Source organism: Uloborus diversus, chromosome 8 (genome assembly GCF_026930045.1).
Source record: "Uloborus diversus isolate 005 chromosome 8, Udiv.v.3.1, whole genome shotgun sequence".
NCBI lineage: Eukaryota > Metazoa > Arthropoda > Arachnida > Araneae > Uloboridae > Uloborus > Uloborus diversus.
Window position 1 is genome coordinate 62,246,223 of NC_072738.1, and position 16,186 is coordinate 62,262,408.

The following is a 16,186-nucleotide window of genomic DNA, read 5'->3' on the forward strand; positions in this document are numbered from 1 at the left end:
AATTAACACTAAAAAAAATAATTCTGAAATAAATTATTACTTTGATCAGGGTGAAAAACAGTAATGTAATTTCCCCATTAAATGTACAAAAATTTGTTGTCTTACAACAATAATATTCGTAGTAATCATAATGAAAATTTTGAATGAAGGTTTCGCTGGAGCAAGCATGAAATTTATTCACTCTCATTGCTCTCGTCTCGTAAGATATTTATCCTCATCTACGCCAATAATAGGTAACGGGGATAAGTAAAGAGACATTGGATCTTTATCACGAGTTATCACGAGTTACTTGTATGTTGTAAAATATAAATTAGTTTGGAAAACTTTTAATATTTAAATGGTTTTAATTAAATGAAAGCACAAATAAATCCTTTGCTTAAAGTTTTGGGCACGCATATTTAAGTTTTTTTTCAGTATGGAGCATTTATGTGAAAAAATTATGTGACGTTTCGTAATGGCAACATTTTTCTGAAATACATTTATACTAAAAAGAATAAAATAACAGAATTAAATATATATATATATATATATATATATATATATATATATATATATATATCTTAATATATGAAAATCTTCTGTGCGGACGTTTGTCACCATAAGGTTTTTAAACGGATGGACCGATTTTGATCAAATTTTTTTGTATGTAATTAAGTTGTGGCAAGCATGGTTTCGAAGAGCGATGGATCGAATCGGAAACGTTTTAGTTAATTAATTAATTAATTGAAACATTGGATGGCAAAATCTCCCAAATGATTAATATTTATTTTAACCTATTGTTAAGCGAGAACTGAAATAAATATTTAACCCATTGCCAAAGGACAATAAGAAAGCCAGCTCTGCTTTTAATTGAAATTTCCTTCTGTGATATGTAGACTGAGAATAGATAAAACGTAGAGAGAGAGAGAGAGAGTGAAGTCTTCATTTCTTGAAAGCAACGATTTTAGGTCCAGTGATATACAGTAAACTCCCGATTATCGGCGGTCGGGTTATCCGCGGCTCGGATTATCCGCGGGTCCTTTCACTGTTTTTTTTTTTTTTTTTTGAAACTTGTGATTGTGTTGTTGTTCGCTTTTAGATTTTACACATATTTTTTTTATTCAATGTTAGTAGATGCAATGTAGCAATGTTTTTAGTTATAATTTGAATGAATGTGTGAGTGTTATTAATATTTTTTTATCTATTGCATACACTAAGTATCGTTTTTTACCTATTATTCGGATTATCCGCGGTTTCGCTTATCCGTGGTTATCGTGCCACCCTATTCCGCGGATAATCGGGAGTTTACTGTATTTTAAAGTAAAGTACTGCAAGGTTCACGCAAAACGTGTATTCTGTCGTCGTAGTTGAACCAGGTACCGGATCGGTGCTTTAGGTTTTCCTAACCAAATGATCAGAAAGTACCGTATCTAGCAACATTTGTTTCTCGGCTAAAATCAATCTGAATTTTGGCACCAATGTCAAGAATACTTTAAAGATTATCTAACTAATCAGTACATTATTAAAGGGAAAAGATGATGGAATTTAAAGATGAAAACAAATTTTATTTTCGTCCAGATAAATTACAACAGGGTAGTTCTGTACACAAAAGATCAGTGCAGTGGAAGATCTTTATCTTTGGTGGAAAGAACAAATTAGGCAATATATGGAGCTTAAAAAGTTTTGGTTCAAAAGATCGGACCACTAATCGGTCGGAGTTGGCTTCTCTCAGTGATCGGCTGGATTACAGTAACGTGGTGGCTTGGCGACTTTGGCTATAAACAATAGAGTTGCACAATCATTTCTCATGTTTTTCACCCTGATCAAAGTAATAATTTGTTTACATTTTAAAGATACTGTTAACGTAATTTATTGTATTTTTTGTTTATTTGGCGAATTATTTCAAATTGCATAGAATTGTTTTTTGTTTTTAAAGAGTTTTTAGTCATTTTAGTTGAAGAATGTGTTTATTTTACATCGAGAGGGGAGGGGGAGGGATGAGTGGTTTTCGCTTATTCAGAGAACTGTTTTTACCTTTATCATTTTTTCTAAACGATATACTTTCGATTGTTTTATTCTTTTTCATATGGGGGATGTTGCAGTGGGATCTCCCGTTTGTTCTAGATGGGTAGTTAGATTTTTACATTTAATATCTGAGAACGCTTTTTATCTTTTGAGTATGGCTGAAAGAACAAACCATCAAGTGCGAAAGAAAAAATAGTTAATAAAACAACTGCTCAGTGGACATTAGATAAATCAAGTTGTAATAAATATACGAATTCTGACACCATAGCAGCTTAAAACATTTTTTTAAACTTTTTTTTTCAACAGAACGGTTCAAACACTTGATAGTTTGTTGAAATTTTTTAACTTTTCAATTTATACAGTTTGAACAGAACAACGTCTGTCGGATCCTCTAGTATATATATATATATATACATATATATATATATATATATATATATATATATATATATATATATATATATATATATATATATATATATATATATATATATATATATATATATATATATCTTAATATATAAAAATCTTCTGTGCGGACGTTTGTCACCATAAGGCTTTTAAACGGCTGGATCGATTTTGATCAAATTTTTTGTGTGTAATTAAGTTGTGGCAAGCATGGTTTAGAAGCACGATGGATCGAATCGGAAACGTTTTTGTTAATAAATAAATTAATTGAAACATTGGATTGCTATATCTCCCAAATGATTAATATTTATTTTAACCTATTGTTGAGCGAGAACTGAGATAAATATTTAACCCGTTGCCAAAGGACAATAAGAAAGCCAGCTCTCCTTTTCCTAATGAAATTTCCTACTGTGATTATTCAATTGAGAATAGATAAAACTAGAGAGAGTGAAGCCTTCATTTCTTAAAAGCAACGATTTTAGGTCCCGTGATATATCTGGAAGGTTCACGCAAAACGTGTGTGTTGAACCATGTGACTGGATCGGTGCTTTAGGTTTTCCTAACCAAATGATCAGAAAGTACCGTACCTAGCAACATTTGTTTCTCGGCTCAAATCCATCTGAGTTTTGGTACCAATGTCAAGAATACTTTAAGGATTATCAAACTAATCAGTACATTATTAAAGGAAAAGGTGATGGAATTTAAAGACGAAACAAATTTCATTTTCGTCCGGATCAATTACTATAGGGTATTTCTGTACACAAAAGATCAGTGCAGTGGAAGATCTTTATCTTTGGTGGAAAGAACAAATTAGGCAATATATGAAGTTTTTAAAAGTTTTTGTTCAAAAAAAAAAAAAAAAAAAAACGTACCGCTAATCGGTCGGAGTTAGCTTCGTTCACTGATCGGTTGGATTACAGCAACGTGGTGGCTTGGCGACTTTGGCTATAAACAATAGAGTTGCGTGATTATTTGTTTACATTTTAAAGCTACTGTTAATGTAATTTATTCTATTTTTTGTTTATTTGGCGAAATATTTCAAATTGCAAATAATTTTTTTTTCGTTTTTAAAGACTGTTGAGTCATTTCAGTTGAAGAATTTGTTTATTTTTTATTTTATGTCTGCAGGGGGATGGGGGAAGAGCGATTTTCGCTAATTCAGAAAACTGTTTCTACATTTATCATTTACTTTAACTATATCCTTTCGATTGTTTTATTCTTTTTCATATGAGGGGGATGTTGCAGCAGGATTTCCCGTTTTTCCAGATGGGTAGTTAGTTTCTTACACTTAATATCTGAAAACGCTTTTTTATACGCATTCTGACACCAAACAGCTTAAATCATTTTCTTTTTATTAATTTTTTTCAAGAAAACGGTTCAAACACTTGATATTTGATTGAAATTTTTTAACTTTTCAATTTACAAAGTTTGAACAGAACAACGTCTGTCGGGTCCTCTAGTATATATATATATATATATATATATATATATATATATATATATATACACTGCTTGACAATTGCTAAGGAACAATTACGATTTCTGGAATAGTTAAGAATAGACAATGATTAAAGAAACAGAACTAAGTACATAGTTAGTAGGGAGGGTGTGCCTTTATTATAAGTACAAAATAGTTCACTGCATCAATTAAGTAAAAACTTAAAATTTAAAAAAAAAATCCTACTTATATGATTTTCAAACAACAACAAAAAACTGATTTAGGTTAAAATGATAGAGACATGAGTACTTTTGTATGACGTGTGATTACCATGGACACTTATGCACATTTTGCATCTGTTTTCCATACTCCCCACTAAATTATGGAGGAGTTCCTTGTGGATATTTTCCCACTCCTCTCTCAAGGCAGATTTGTGTTCTTGTACTGTTCTGGGAGGGACGGTTCTTTGCGTAACAAGCCTGCCAAGACCCTCCCAAGCATGTTCAATTGGATTTAAGTCGTTAGAGAACGCAGGCCACTACATACGGAGAATGTTTTCACTTTGCAGTTTGTCTGATATTTTAATGCTCCCGTGTGGCAGTGCATTGCCGGCCATAAAAAGAAAGTCTGGACCTACAGCCCCCCTAAAAAGACAAACATAATCCAGTATAACTTCTCTGCAATACCTTTGCGACGTAACGCTTCCTTGTTCAAAAAATGTGAAGCGGTACTCTGCCATTGTGCATGATGCCTGCCCACACCATCACGCCTGGGCCGTACCGATCGCGTTCACATACAAATTTTTGTGCATAACGTGTTCCACGCTCTCTCCACAGTAGTTGGTGACCAGAATCACCTGTCACACTGAAACGAGATTCGTCAGAGACCATCACTCTAGACCAAATTTGACGATCCCAACCAACATGTTCCTTACAGCAGCGTAATCTCTCTCCACGATGGCGTGGTTGAAGTGAGATGCAACGTACGGGCTTCCGTGCATACAATCCAACATTTTTTAATCGCCATGAGATAGTTCATGCAGAAACATGTGCACCGCTAGCAGTTATAAAATTTGTAGCTATCCCTCCAGGACTGAATTTTCTGCTCCTTTTTGCCACGAGGGTTACATAGCGATCCTCTGAAGATGTGATGTTTCTACCACGACTCCCGACATGCTTTTGCAAAGTATTTCCACCTTCAGCGGTCTTCTTTAATCGCAAGATGACAATTTTTGTTACACCCATTTCAGCAGCTACAGTGGTGACACTTTGACCTGCTTCCAGTCGTTCAACTGTTCGTCCACGATTGTAGGTTATCAAATGATGTCTTGCTGACATTTTACTTTTAGAAATTTAGGAACCAAACAGAATTTCAGAGAAAAAAACTTTTTCATCATCCAGCACTATTTTTGTTAAACACCAAACAGCGTGAATTTTCGTACGAATCTTTAGTTTCTATGCACTGATTCTTATGCAGATAACGAGCCTTGATCTACCATGCCATCTCATTTTGAATTTATTTCCATTGGCCAGTTGTCTGAGGCACAAATTTGAACAAATCACTTGTTCCTTAGCAATTGCCAAGCAGTGTGTGTAAATATATATATATATATATATACACGAATATATGTGCTAAGCACTTTCATGATGAACTCAAAAGGACAAAATACAACTTTTCTGCGGCAGAATGCACAGTTGACGTATTCCTGTAATTCTCAATTGTTCCATGAAAATGACACTCCAAACAAAGAAAAGTGTGACCCAAGTCATGTAGAGAATTTCTTATCATTATCTAGCTTTCAACCATAAATTTAGTGTTGAAACATGCATATTTTTCTTAATGGAAAAGTTTAGTTTGAAATGACTTGAGCCGCACTTTTCTTCGTTCGTGGTATCATTTTCTTGAAATAACTGAAAACTACAGGAATACTTAAATTGTCCATTCTACCCCAGATGAGTTATTTTGTATTTATGATTGCATTATGAAAAGTGCTTAGTATTTTTTAAAAAAATATTTTATTTAAAAGAATGTTTATAAAAAATAGCGTGACATGTGACAAAGGGTGGGCACCCCTGGGTATGGTAAAGTGTGACACATTGAGACAAAGGGAGGGAAGGGTATTTAAAATGTTGAAAAAAGTTTCACATCATTTTGGACAGTCGCCAAGTAAAAATTGACATTTTTGCTATGTCTCTATCATTTGTTTCCTCAACCATTAGTTGTTACATATTTCTTGATCTAACAAATGACACTTTTATCATTTATTCTTGACTAGAAAGTCGCCCGTCAAGGCATAACGGGTGAAAACTGCTTCTACATTGAACGAAGCCATTGCCTGTTTGGTGATATTTTGATAGTTGAAATTGTTACCCTAACTCCAGTGGATGAACCCTAAACTCCAGTAGGTAGCGTTCATTGTTGACCATTTTTTCGTTTCTTCATTCCCCTGAAGTGACAGTCTTACGAGTAAAACAGTTAAGTGACCGGATCGAGTTCAGCCTTGTCACAATGAAGCTTTTCCCTGCATGATTAATATTACCAAAACATATTATCAAATTATCATGCCGTGGCGCGAGTTTCATTGTTGAAACACGCACGTTACTCGATCATCGGCTATTTGTGAGAACTAGAAAGTCGCCCGTCAAGGTATGAAGGGTGAAAATTGCTTCTACTCTTCTACATTTGAACAAAGCAATTGCCTGTTTGGTGATATTTTGACATTTGAAATCTTAACCCTAACTCCAGTGGATAGCGTTAATTTTCAACCCCTATTTTGATTCTTCATTCCCCTTAAATGACTGTCTTACAATTTAAAGAGTTTAGTTACCGAATCAAGTTCAGCCTTGTCACAATAAAGCCTTTCCCTGCACGTTAAACATTACCAAAATATATTATCAAATTATCATGCCGTGGCGCGAGTTTCACTGTTGAAACTGGCTAGTTACTCGATCATTGGCATTTTTTTTTTTTTTTTGTGAGGATAAGAAATATCTGATATGATGTTTGCTAGGGCGCTGAAAGTCTAATACTTATAGATGAAAAAAACAATGTCAAAAAGAGAGAGAGAGAGAGATAGGGCCTTTTATCTTAAGAAGATTGAGACGGAATAAGACGTCTACAGCAAAAGTGTACTTTTGCCGATAATGAGGGATAATTTGATTAAATATATGCTCTAATAAATTGTATTTTAATTTGCAGTCAATATTACTTCAATCTTACCGCCCACGGAAATTCTCCCTCATATGTGTCATCTCCTCCTACAATTCTGGCTTCCCGTGCAATTCGACGGCCACACTGCTGTTTTGGACCTAGAAGGGACGAAAAAAAAAAAAACCTTTCAATATCGTGAAGCATTATGGGAATTATCATCTAAATAAGCTGTACAGAACCTATTTAGCCTAGTTTCCCAATAAAAGTCAGATAAATAAGAAAAAAGCATGAAAGAAGGCTTAATTTCCCCTCCATGTCTAAATTTTTGCCAAAGCTACAGAGTCAAGTCGGATTCAGACTAATTTTCGAGAAAAGGAGTCGGAAGCGGAGCTGACTGCTCAAAAGTTCTAGGAGTCGGAGTTGGAGTCCGGAGCTGGTCATTAAGAGTTAATTCCAACAAAATTTGTTTGAAGTAAATCCGCCTTTAAGTTCAGAATCTATATTGACTTTCAGTTCTCCCCTAGGCGCGAATGTTAAGGGATTTGAACTGTTCCAAATTGCACTGAAAAATGTTCAAATCAAAAAGATATTTCCTATACATGCACATCTTCGAAAACTTTTTCCTACAAAGTTTGTTTGAAGCGAATTCGCCTCGAAGTTCAGGATTTATATTTGCCTTGAATCTCCCCATAGGCGATAATGTTACGTTTTCTTGAACTGTTTAAAATTGAAAGAAAAATTGTTCAAATCAAAAAATAAAATGTTTGAATGAGGTGTCCTCGTCGAGATCTTTCGAACAAAACGAGCTGATGTGTGCATCACACGACTTCCTTTTACACCAATTTAATGTTATCTCCCCATTATTGCAATTTTAATGTGATTCAATAGTTAAGTAAGTGTATTCAATAGTAACTCTCTAAATATCACCAACAGTGGCCAAATTGAAACCAAATTAAAATTAAAAAAAAAAAAAAAAGAAAAGAAATCGTCAAATTTGTCGCCAAGTTGGCGACCAAAAGACTGGCGGTATATCGCCAAGTGTCCGCCAAATTATAACACCACTTGAGTTTGCAGTGAAATTAACAATGATTCCTCCCCCAAAAAAGTGCAAAAAAAACCTTTAGAAACACCCAAATGCAACCAAAAGGAGAAGTGCACAATTAGACCCCACTAGGAGTCTACGTACTAAATTTCAACTTTCCAGGACATACCGTTCTTGATTTATGCGAAATACATACGCACATACATACGTACATACAGACGTCACGAGAAAAATCGTTGTAATTAACTCGGGAAATGTCAAAATGGATATTTTGGCGTCTATTCGTTCTTAGGTATATATGCAGGTGTGGTCGGATCGAAAAAAACTCAACATTCATTCGGGGGTGAGTAAGATGGAAATTAAGATCCATTTTTGAGTGAAATTTTTTTCGTGAATACAATACTTCCTTTTTTGTAAAAGAAAGTAAAAAATATTCGTTTGAATCGGACTATTTCACTAAAAAGTTATTAAGGGGGGGGGGGCATACAAACAGACCGACCGACAGACATTTTCCCCCATCTCAATACCCTACTTACCAATTTTTAATATTTCGATATTTATTTAATTATTTTATTTATTTTTGACCTTTCTTTGTTTTTCGTGATATTTTTAAGAGGTATTAAGTCTTCTTTTACGCTTTTTTCTCCTTTCTTTAACTTTTACTGGGAAAGTAAGCTAAAAAGGAAAGTAAGAATTGGAAAAGCATATATACAGAAATAATACTTACTAGTTGTGTATGAGACTAGATATGGTCGTTCTGTTTCATATTTTGGATGTCTTGTGTTACCTTAAAAGAAAAAAGAAGCCTCATTAGAAATGCATTCCATGATTTTTCTATTTTAAAGCTAGAAAAATATCGCGTTTTGTAACATGATACACTGAAAAAATAATTCATAAGCGGTCCTGGGAAAAAATGAGCAGCTAATGCGCCCCAATTTCTGCCAGTAACATATCTTGCAAAAATACAGGAACGTTTTCTGCAAAAAGTCAGTAACTTTCCTGAAATTATCTTGGAATCTTTCCGAAGAATACAGAAAACTCTCTGATCTAAGCCAGTCATGTATGTCTCTGGAACTTTCAGAGAAAATTTAGGTAGGTTTAAAATAAAAAAACTTGGCATCTTTGATTTATCAAGAAAGCTCCAAAAGCATTATTGAACCATATGGTCATAGCTAAGACGGAATTGCAAGCATGTTCAAAGCATCTCGCTTGCCTGCAACTCTAGCACAGCTAAGGAATCGGACTCGTTTGGACTTCCTGGAACTGTATCTGATTTTGGACAGGTTCCGGGGCTGAGCCCACTTTACCTGTTATGCATGAAAACAGTCGAATGATCCAATTTAGTACCCGATACACAAATTAAATACCTTGAATTAATTTTTGAACTGGTAGGTAAAAAAAATTTTCACAGCAGTGATAAGTCTGCGTTCGTGCAACTTGTAGCAAGTCAAGAAACTTTTTGACAGATATGCTTTATTTTCTCAGGAAATTGGTGAAAACCTATGAAATCCCGACAATGTTCATAAATAATTATAGTGCAGCGCAGCTCTGACCTTGACTATGTTTACCTGTTTTAGAGAAGTTTAGTGAAAAATAGATGTGTTATTGTCTCGGATTTCAGTTGAATGTTTTTGAAAAACTACTAAGAAAGTTTCTCAACTTAACTTAGCTCCAATTACTAATCCCTATTTTATGAAACAGAGGTAAACATTGTCAGAGTCGGAGCTCAACTTCCTAGAGCCTCACAATAGTAACGTTTCGGAATTTTGTTTACAAGTAGGTTTTAGAATAATTAGTAAATATCGTTCATCTTCTTGCGTGTGACAGTGGTGCTCAACCTATGACCCGTGGGCCACATGCGGCCCAAGAAGCAGACCAGTGTGGCTCGTTCTTCTGCTTGTTGTTACCAACCGAAAACCAAGTTTAGTCACAATGTCACAAATTTTGGTAACAAATTTTCAGAAATTGTTTTCAGGAAAACAGATGCAATTAATAAAATAAGCGTCAATTAATAACTACTCTTGGTTTGTAGTTTTCTATCCCTTTCTATGTTTTACCATGTTGTTAGGGAAAATTTTAAATATTTTGCAATTTTATATGTGTTCTGGCAGGCAATATTTATTTAAATACGAGATGCGGTCCTCAGGTAAAAAAAAAGGTTGGGTATCACTAAGGTGTAATAACCAAGGCTGTGGAGTCGGAGTCGGGACCGATTTTGGGGGTAAAAGTAGTCGGGAACCGACATCTCTCATTTTCCCTCCGACTCCACATCCCGCATAATAACCACTCTTGTTTAGCCAAATCTCTTACATTACATCACTAACGCTGGCAGAAATACCTTCGGAAGTTGGTTTTTTCATCAAAAAAAAAAAAAATTTTTTTTTTTTCTTTTTGATGAAAAATATCCTCTTTTATTATTAAACGAGAAAGTCGCCCGTCAAGGTATGACGGGGGAAAATTGCTTCTACATTTGAACGAAGCAATTGTTTGTTTCGGGATATTTTGATAGTTGAAATGGTAAGCCTAACTTCTAGTCTAGTCAATGAGTGCTCAAAACAAGGGTGTAGCGTGCATGGAATATGCGATAATTTTTGACTTCAGAATATTGTTAAGGGTAGTTAGTAAGTAAACATACTAAAAGTCCCCTACCCTGGGAGGTGACCTGTGAAACTTTTTCTACACATATGTGTCAAATTTCCAATAATTTTCTGGGTATCTGTTATGAAAAATCGATGATTTCCGGGAAAATTCTTTTTTTTTTTGTCAAACATTTACTCCTACTGCTTCCCATGAGCAATAATCATGAAAATTGTCAATGTTAAAGTTGTAGAGATTTAAATTTGATTCAATTTGATATGCTATTTTGTTAAATTTTATTCATTCAATCAAAAGTTACAGAATTTCAGACACGCACTTTCAGGACAAAACGTGGAACATTTGCCAGTCGTTAATTTCAAACTGACTCGAAAGAATCGCGCACTTCCTCTTTCCTCAATGAATTCGACAATCCTGATGGACAATAAAAAGGCATTTGTGGATTACTACAAAAGAAATGATGTTTAAGGGGGGGGGGGGGCAGGCCCGGACTGGCCATAGAGTTGACCGGGACTTTTCCCGGTGCGCCCTCTCGAAAGGCGCCCTTCTGTTCTTTTCTTATTTTTCGAAACAATGTTTTAGCAAAATGGAAATAAATTATGTGGAACAAAGAAGTGATTTTGCATGTGAATATTTTCACATTCGTTTCGTAAACGGTCTGCTCCCAGGGCATCGTTTGTGGCTTATCTTTTGCTCCAAGTGTCAATTCTGAGGACAAAAGCGGACCCATGGTGTTTCTCCAATAAAAAAGGGATGTGAGGGTGAAAGTGACAGCACATATCTATAGTCAAGAATACGAGAATGGTTTGATTTATTGACTGTACTTAAGTTGCTGTAAAAGAGCGGATAGCATGGCTCCCTGTTCTGCTAACGATCATGAGTGCAATAGAAGCAAGAAGACAAATAATGTTAATTTTTTGAAATCTGTGTATTAAAAATAGTGTAATGTCGAAATAAGCCGCATAAAAGCAATAATTTAGTGGATGGATGAACACGATGACAGATGTCAGATGTCGTATTTTTTGTCACATCACAAAATAACTTTTAGGACAAGACTGCACGGTGATTCCTAGATTTTGGAGTCATGGCGCCTTTTTTGGAACTAAGATATTCGCATGGCGCCCTTCTCAAAATAAAAGTATGACTTGTAACTTGCAGTCAAAAATAAATACGAGTCGTGTATCTGCATTGACTAGCCCTTATTTATCCTGCAGAGGCAGTTAAAAAAAAAGTTTCACAAATAATAAGTCTAAATTAATTGAGAAAAAATAGTTAATTTTCGATGTGGTCCTAGGAGGACTGCAGAACTCCCCTGGCCACATTTGAGGAATTACTGGACTAAACACAATAAAGATGCCGAAAAATTTTAAAGATAAAATATTTTTCGATTTTAAACTAAGTTTTGTCAATTAAAATCATTACAAGTTCAGTTCAAGATCTTTGTGTTCAAAACATATTCCAGTTTTTTTAGTTGGATTTAATTCTTTCACTGTCTTTTTAGCCAGATGTGTGTACAAAGGAAGGGGGTCATGGCATAACCTTCGGCATTGAAATTGTTGGGAGTTAACTTAAGAGATTTTTTAAATCTCATTTTGGGGGTCAAGTTCTCGGGAGGGGGAGCGCTGCGTAGCATTTGGAGGAGGTTCGTCATTGCCCTGGCGGTGGGGGGTTGTCGCCCTTATGTAAAAGCTACAATACTACCTTAAAACTATTAATATTTGAATTCTGCATAAAATCATAATATTATTACATTTTATGCTGCCTTTATATCATTTTGGGAAGTTTTTTAATCTGTGTTTTCCCTCAGATGAAGCTCGATACCGCGCCCCCCACCCCTCGCTATCCTGTTGACTTGTGAAGGTTATTATTGATAAACTTTGCATCAATGAAACAATGCAATTCATTATGAGCGAAACGAAGTTTGAGTTTGAAGAAGGAATGTATAACGATGTTGTTAATAAGTAAAACGCAAAGCTAATACTTGTGACGTCGCGAAGGGGGGGGGGGTCCGCCTCGGGTTTGACTGTCTGGGGGGGGTGATACCTAAAGTGGAATTACAAGTTTTTGATAAAAATGAAGCTGAAATGCATTTTTAAGACTTCTAATTTGAAAATTTTACAGGGATAGGCCCGCCCGTACTCCAATATTTCCCACCCCACACCATGGAATCAATACGTACTACTATACTCAGAATTAGGTTCATATTGTCAATACTTAGACCTAGTAGTGACCTCTTATAACAAAAAACTGAAAACCCATTAGCTTTCCATGTGTGTAAAATAAGTTCAAAGTAATTACGAGGCGAACAATTTCACAGACCCCTTACTTTTTTGATCTCTCGACGCACACATGCGTCTTGGGTAAGTTACATAAAAAGCATTTATAGTTTTTATTTGCCTTATGTATATTATCCCACATAAAATTTTGTTTTTCACAAATACAGTTGTTTCTGAAAATTGTAATATTTTCATGTTTACATAGAATTGAAAAACTTTTTTTTTTTTTTGCGTTTAGAGGGAGAGGGGTGACACATCACTAATTACCGCTCCGAGTGTCACCCATGCTAGGTACGCTACTGGTATTACAAATATTAATAAGTGTCAAGAAAGACTATATTAGAAATGTAATGTGAGAAATATCGAAGTAACCTTATTCGTTTTCTATCTGCAGTTAGTTTTTACATATCAGGATAGTATAAAGCCTAAAAAATAAACAGCACTTTTTTTTTTCACAGAATAATAGCTAAAGATTCTAATCATTAAAGCATTTTATGAGGGTCTTTCGAAGCATTCTTGTACTGTGCAAAAGCACAGTACAAGAATGCTTCGTTACAGACTAACTATCTTTTGGTAAGCAGAAAAAAGGGAGCATACATGTAGACCACACATTTGTTTTATGGCTTTAAATAACGCCTTTTAAGATGCTTTATATCGATAAGGATCTGCGATGCTTGGGTCCTGGGGGATTCGTAGCAGTGGATTTCTGTTGGACAAGGGAGGAAAACTATCATAAATTTTATGCAGTTAGACTACAGAGGTCCAATTGCCGTTACTTACATGAATCGAAGAGTCATTTGGATCAGATTTTTGCATTAGTGAACAAGTAATTTTGAAGCGGCAGCAAAATTGGATATATTAAGTCAAGGATCTTTTCAACAGTAGGTTACTCGTTTCAGTTTTCATTTTCTTTTTATTGCGAAAATATTTTCCTTCATGTATAATCTTAAATTATAGAATTACAATCTATGATTCATAATTAATGGCATTATGATCTATGTGCTGCGAAATGAAATGATATTGCAAAATTTTCGACAATACATATGGTTAAAAAAACAACGTACTCAGATAAATTGAAAGGTCTTGTGTTATCAATTGAAAACTATTATTTTAAAAAGTAAAAACTACTAAGATCAAGCCTGTCCTTGAACTATTTCTTTTTTTCACCGTCCCTCTGTTTTTAATATGATTGGTAGTTTTTATGACGGCTCTGTCTAGGTCGGTCGCGTCAGTTTTCAAAAACAAAATCTGACACTCAAAAAGTTCTCGAAACTTTAAGACAACAATGCCATGAAAATGAATAGAAACGTTTAAAATGTTCGTTTTTGCTATATATATACTTTAAAAATATAACACTTTGGACAGCGAGAATTTCTGAAATGAATTTTCAGAAATTAGATCCTGATTTAAGAATGTGGAGGAAAAAATATCATTACGAAGAACCCTCTTGTTTTCTTATGCTAACAAAAAAACTTGTAATTTTAATTTTACTTTAAAAAAAAATAAGGAATTCTTAAATGAAAAAAGGAGGCAAGGGGAAATTGGACATGGTCAAGAAATTTATTTGTTCTCCTTTTAAACTGAAATCTTTGAGTTTTCTTGCAAAAGTTTTATCGATTAATCAAATCAATTCATTTATTCCTTATAATGGTCGCAAACAATAATAGTAATTTTAAATGTATATCCATACATAAAAAATGATTTCTCAAATAATTTAATTTCAAGCTTTTCCCAATAGTTTCAGTGTTATTAAAATGATATTATTTATTACGTATTGCAAAAAGGCGATCAGGTGCACTGGATGAGTTAGAGTTCGATTGGTTGTATTTCCCCTCAAGATATTTGCTATGACATGATCATGTTACTAATAAATAAATGAATAAATATAGGATTTGAAAAAAAAATCAGACTTTAAAAATAGATTTTAAGGACTCTAGATATTACTTATGTTTTATTTATAAAAAATATGTCTTGCAAACATTAAGAAAAAAATCATGATATTTTAACTCATTTTCATGGCAGCAGTTTATAGCATACATAAGTCAATTTCATTACAAATGCATAATTCGTATAAAATTTGACATTTGAGATGTGAGATGCAAAAAAAAAAAAAAGGAAAAAGAAAAAACAAGCAACACTATAAGTACAAAACAAATGCGTAAACATAATTCGAATAATCTTTTGATTTTGAGGACTGAAATCAATTAATCACTAATGTCATGTCTCATGTTATATCCGCACTAAATTCTCCATCTTAATTACTCTTTATTAATTTTCATTTTTGATAAATTATAATATTTCTTGATTTACCCAATTTTTAAAATCAAGTTTCCCCTTCATGACTGAATTCCTTTTTTGTATTGCAATTCATCCAAAAACATACCTTTTTTTTTTTAAAGTACATTTATAGAAACTAGCAATGGCCTGATATTCATTACCACTCGCTCCTACTCTCAAAATAATTGCATAACTAAAATGCTTTAAAAGAGCACCATGCAGAGATGCAAAGATTTTTAACAATCCAAAGAAAAAAATTTACTTATGAAATGATATTTTTAATTTATTCTTTTTGAGTTTTGAACTTTAACACAATAAAGTGGAAAAAAAAATTTTAAAACAGTCTTTGAAAACGGACAACAATTTGAATTGTCATGTACATACATCTCTTTTTAATTTTAAATTGCAGAAGCATTTTGTCGAAAATGACAAACTAGCATATGCGGGGACAAAACGAAAAAAAAAACCCTGAGCATGAATATTGATCGCACGGAGAAAACCTCGTCAGCTTAAAGAACCGACAAATTCATGTAATAAAATGATAGCGTCATGTTTTAAAACAACAGCAGATACCAGTGAAAAAAATTCAATCGACAACACAAAAAAAAAGTATCACTGCAAGAGGTGTCGTTACTTAATGCTATTGAACTAGTGAATGATGCATTTCAGAAGAAAGACGAATAAGCAATGAATTTTCGGAAAAAGTTTCTGTTGAGAAACATTTAGCAAAACTTCTCATTCTTCGAAATTAAAAATTATTCCCCCCAACCGCCCCCGCGACGTCATTCAAATTTTCATTGTGTATTTTGGTGGTCTTTCCTCTCTTTTTTTAGGGGAGTCTCTTTCTAGGGGGTAATCATTAATATTTAAGGGGATGTACTAACACTCTTTGGGGGGAGAAGGGAGGTCTCTTCTACTATTTTTGAACTTGCAAAAAATATGACTTCTCGTTTAGACATTTTCAGCAACAAAAAAGGGCTTTATTTGTTTCTCAAT

At 34.0% G+C, this 16,186-nt stretch overlaps 1 protein-coding gene across 1 annotated transcript in view; it reads right to left on the reverse strand.

Moving 5' to 3' along the window:
• Positions 1–16,186, reverse strand: part of LOC129228388 (serine proteinase stubble-like) — a 99,943-nt gene that overhangs the window by 26,172 nt on the left and 57,585 nt on the right. The window contains exon 2 of the mRNA XM_054863066.1: positions 7,070–7,158. Within this exon, the coding sequence (XP_054719041.1) occupies positions 7,070–7,158 (89 nt within the window). The remainder of the gene's footprint in view (positions 1–7,069; positions 7,159–16,186) is intronic.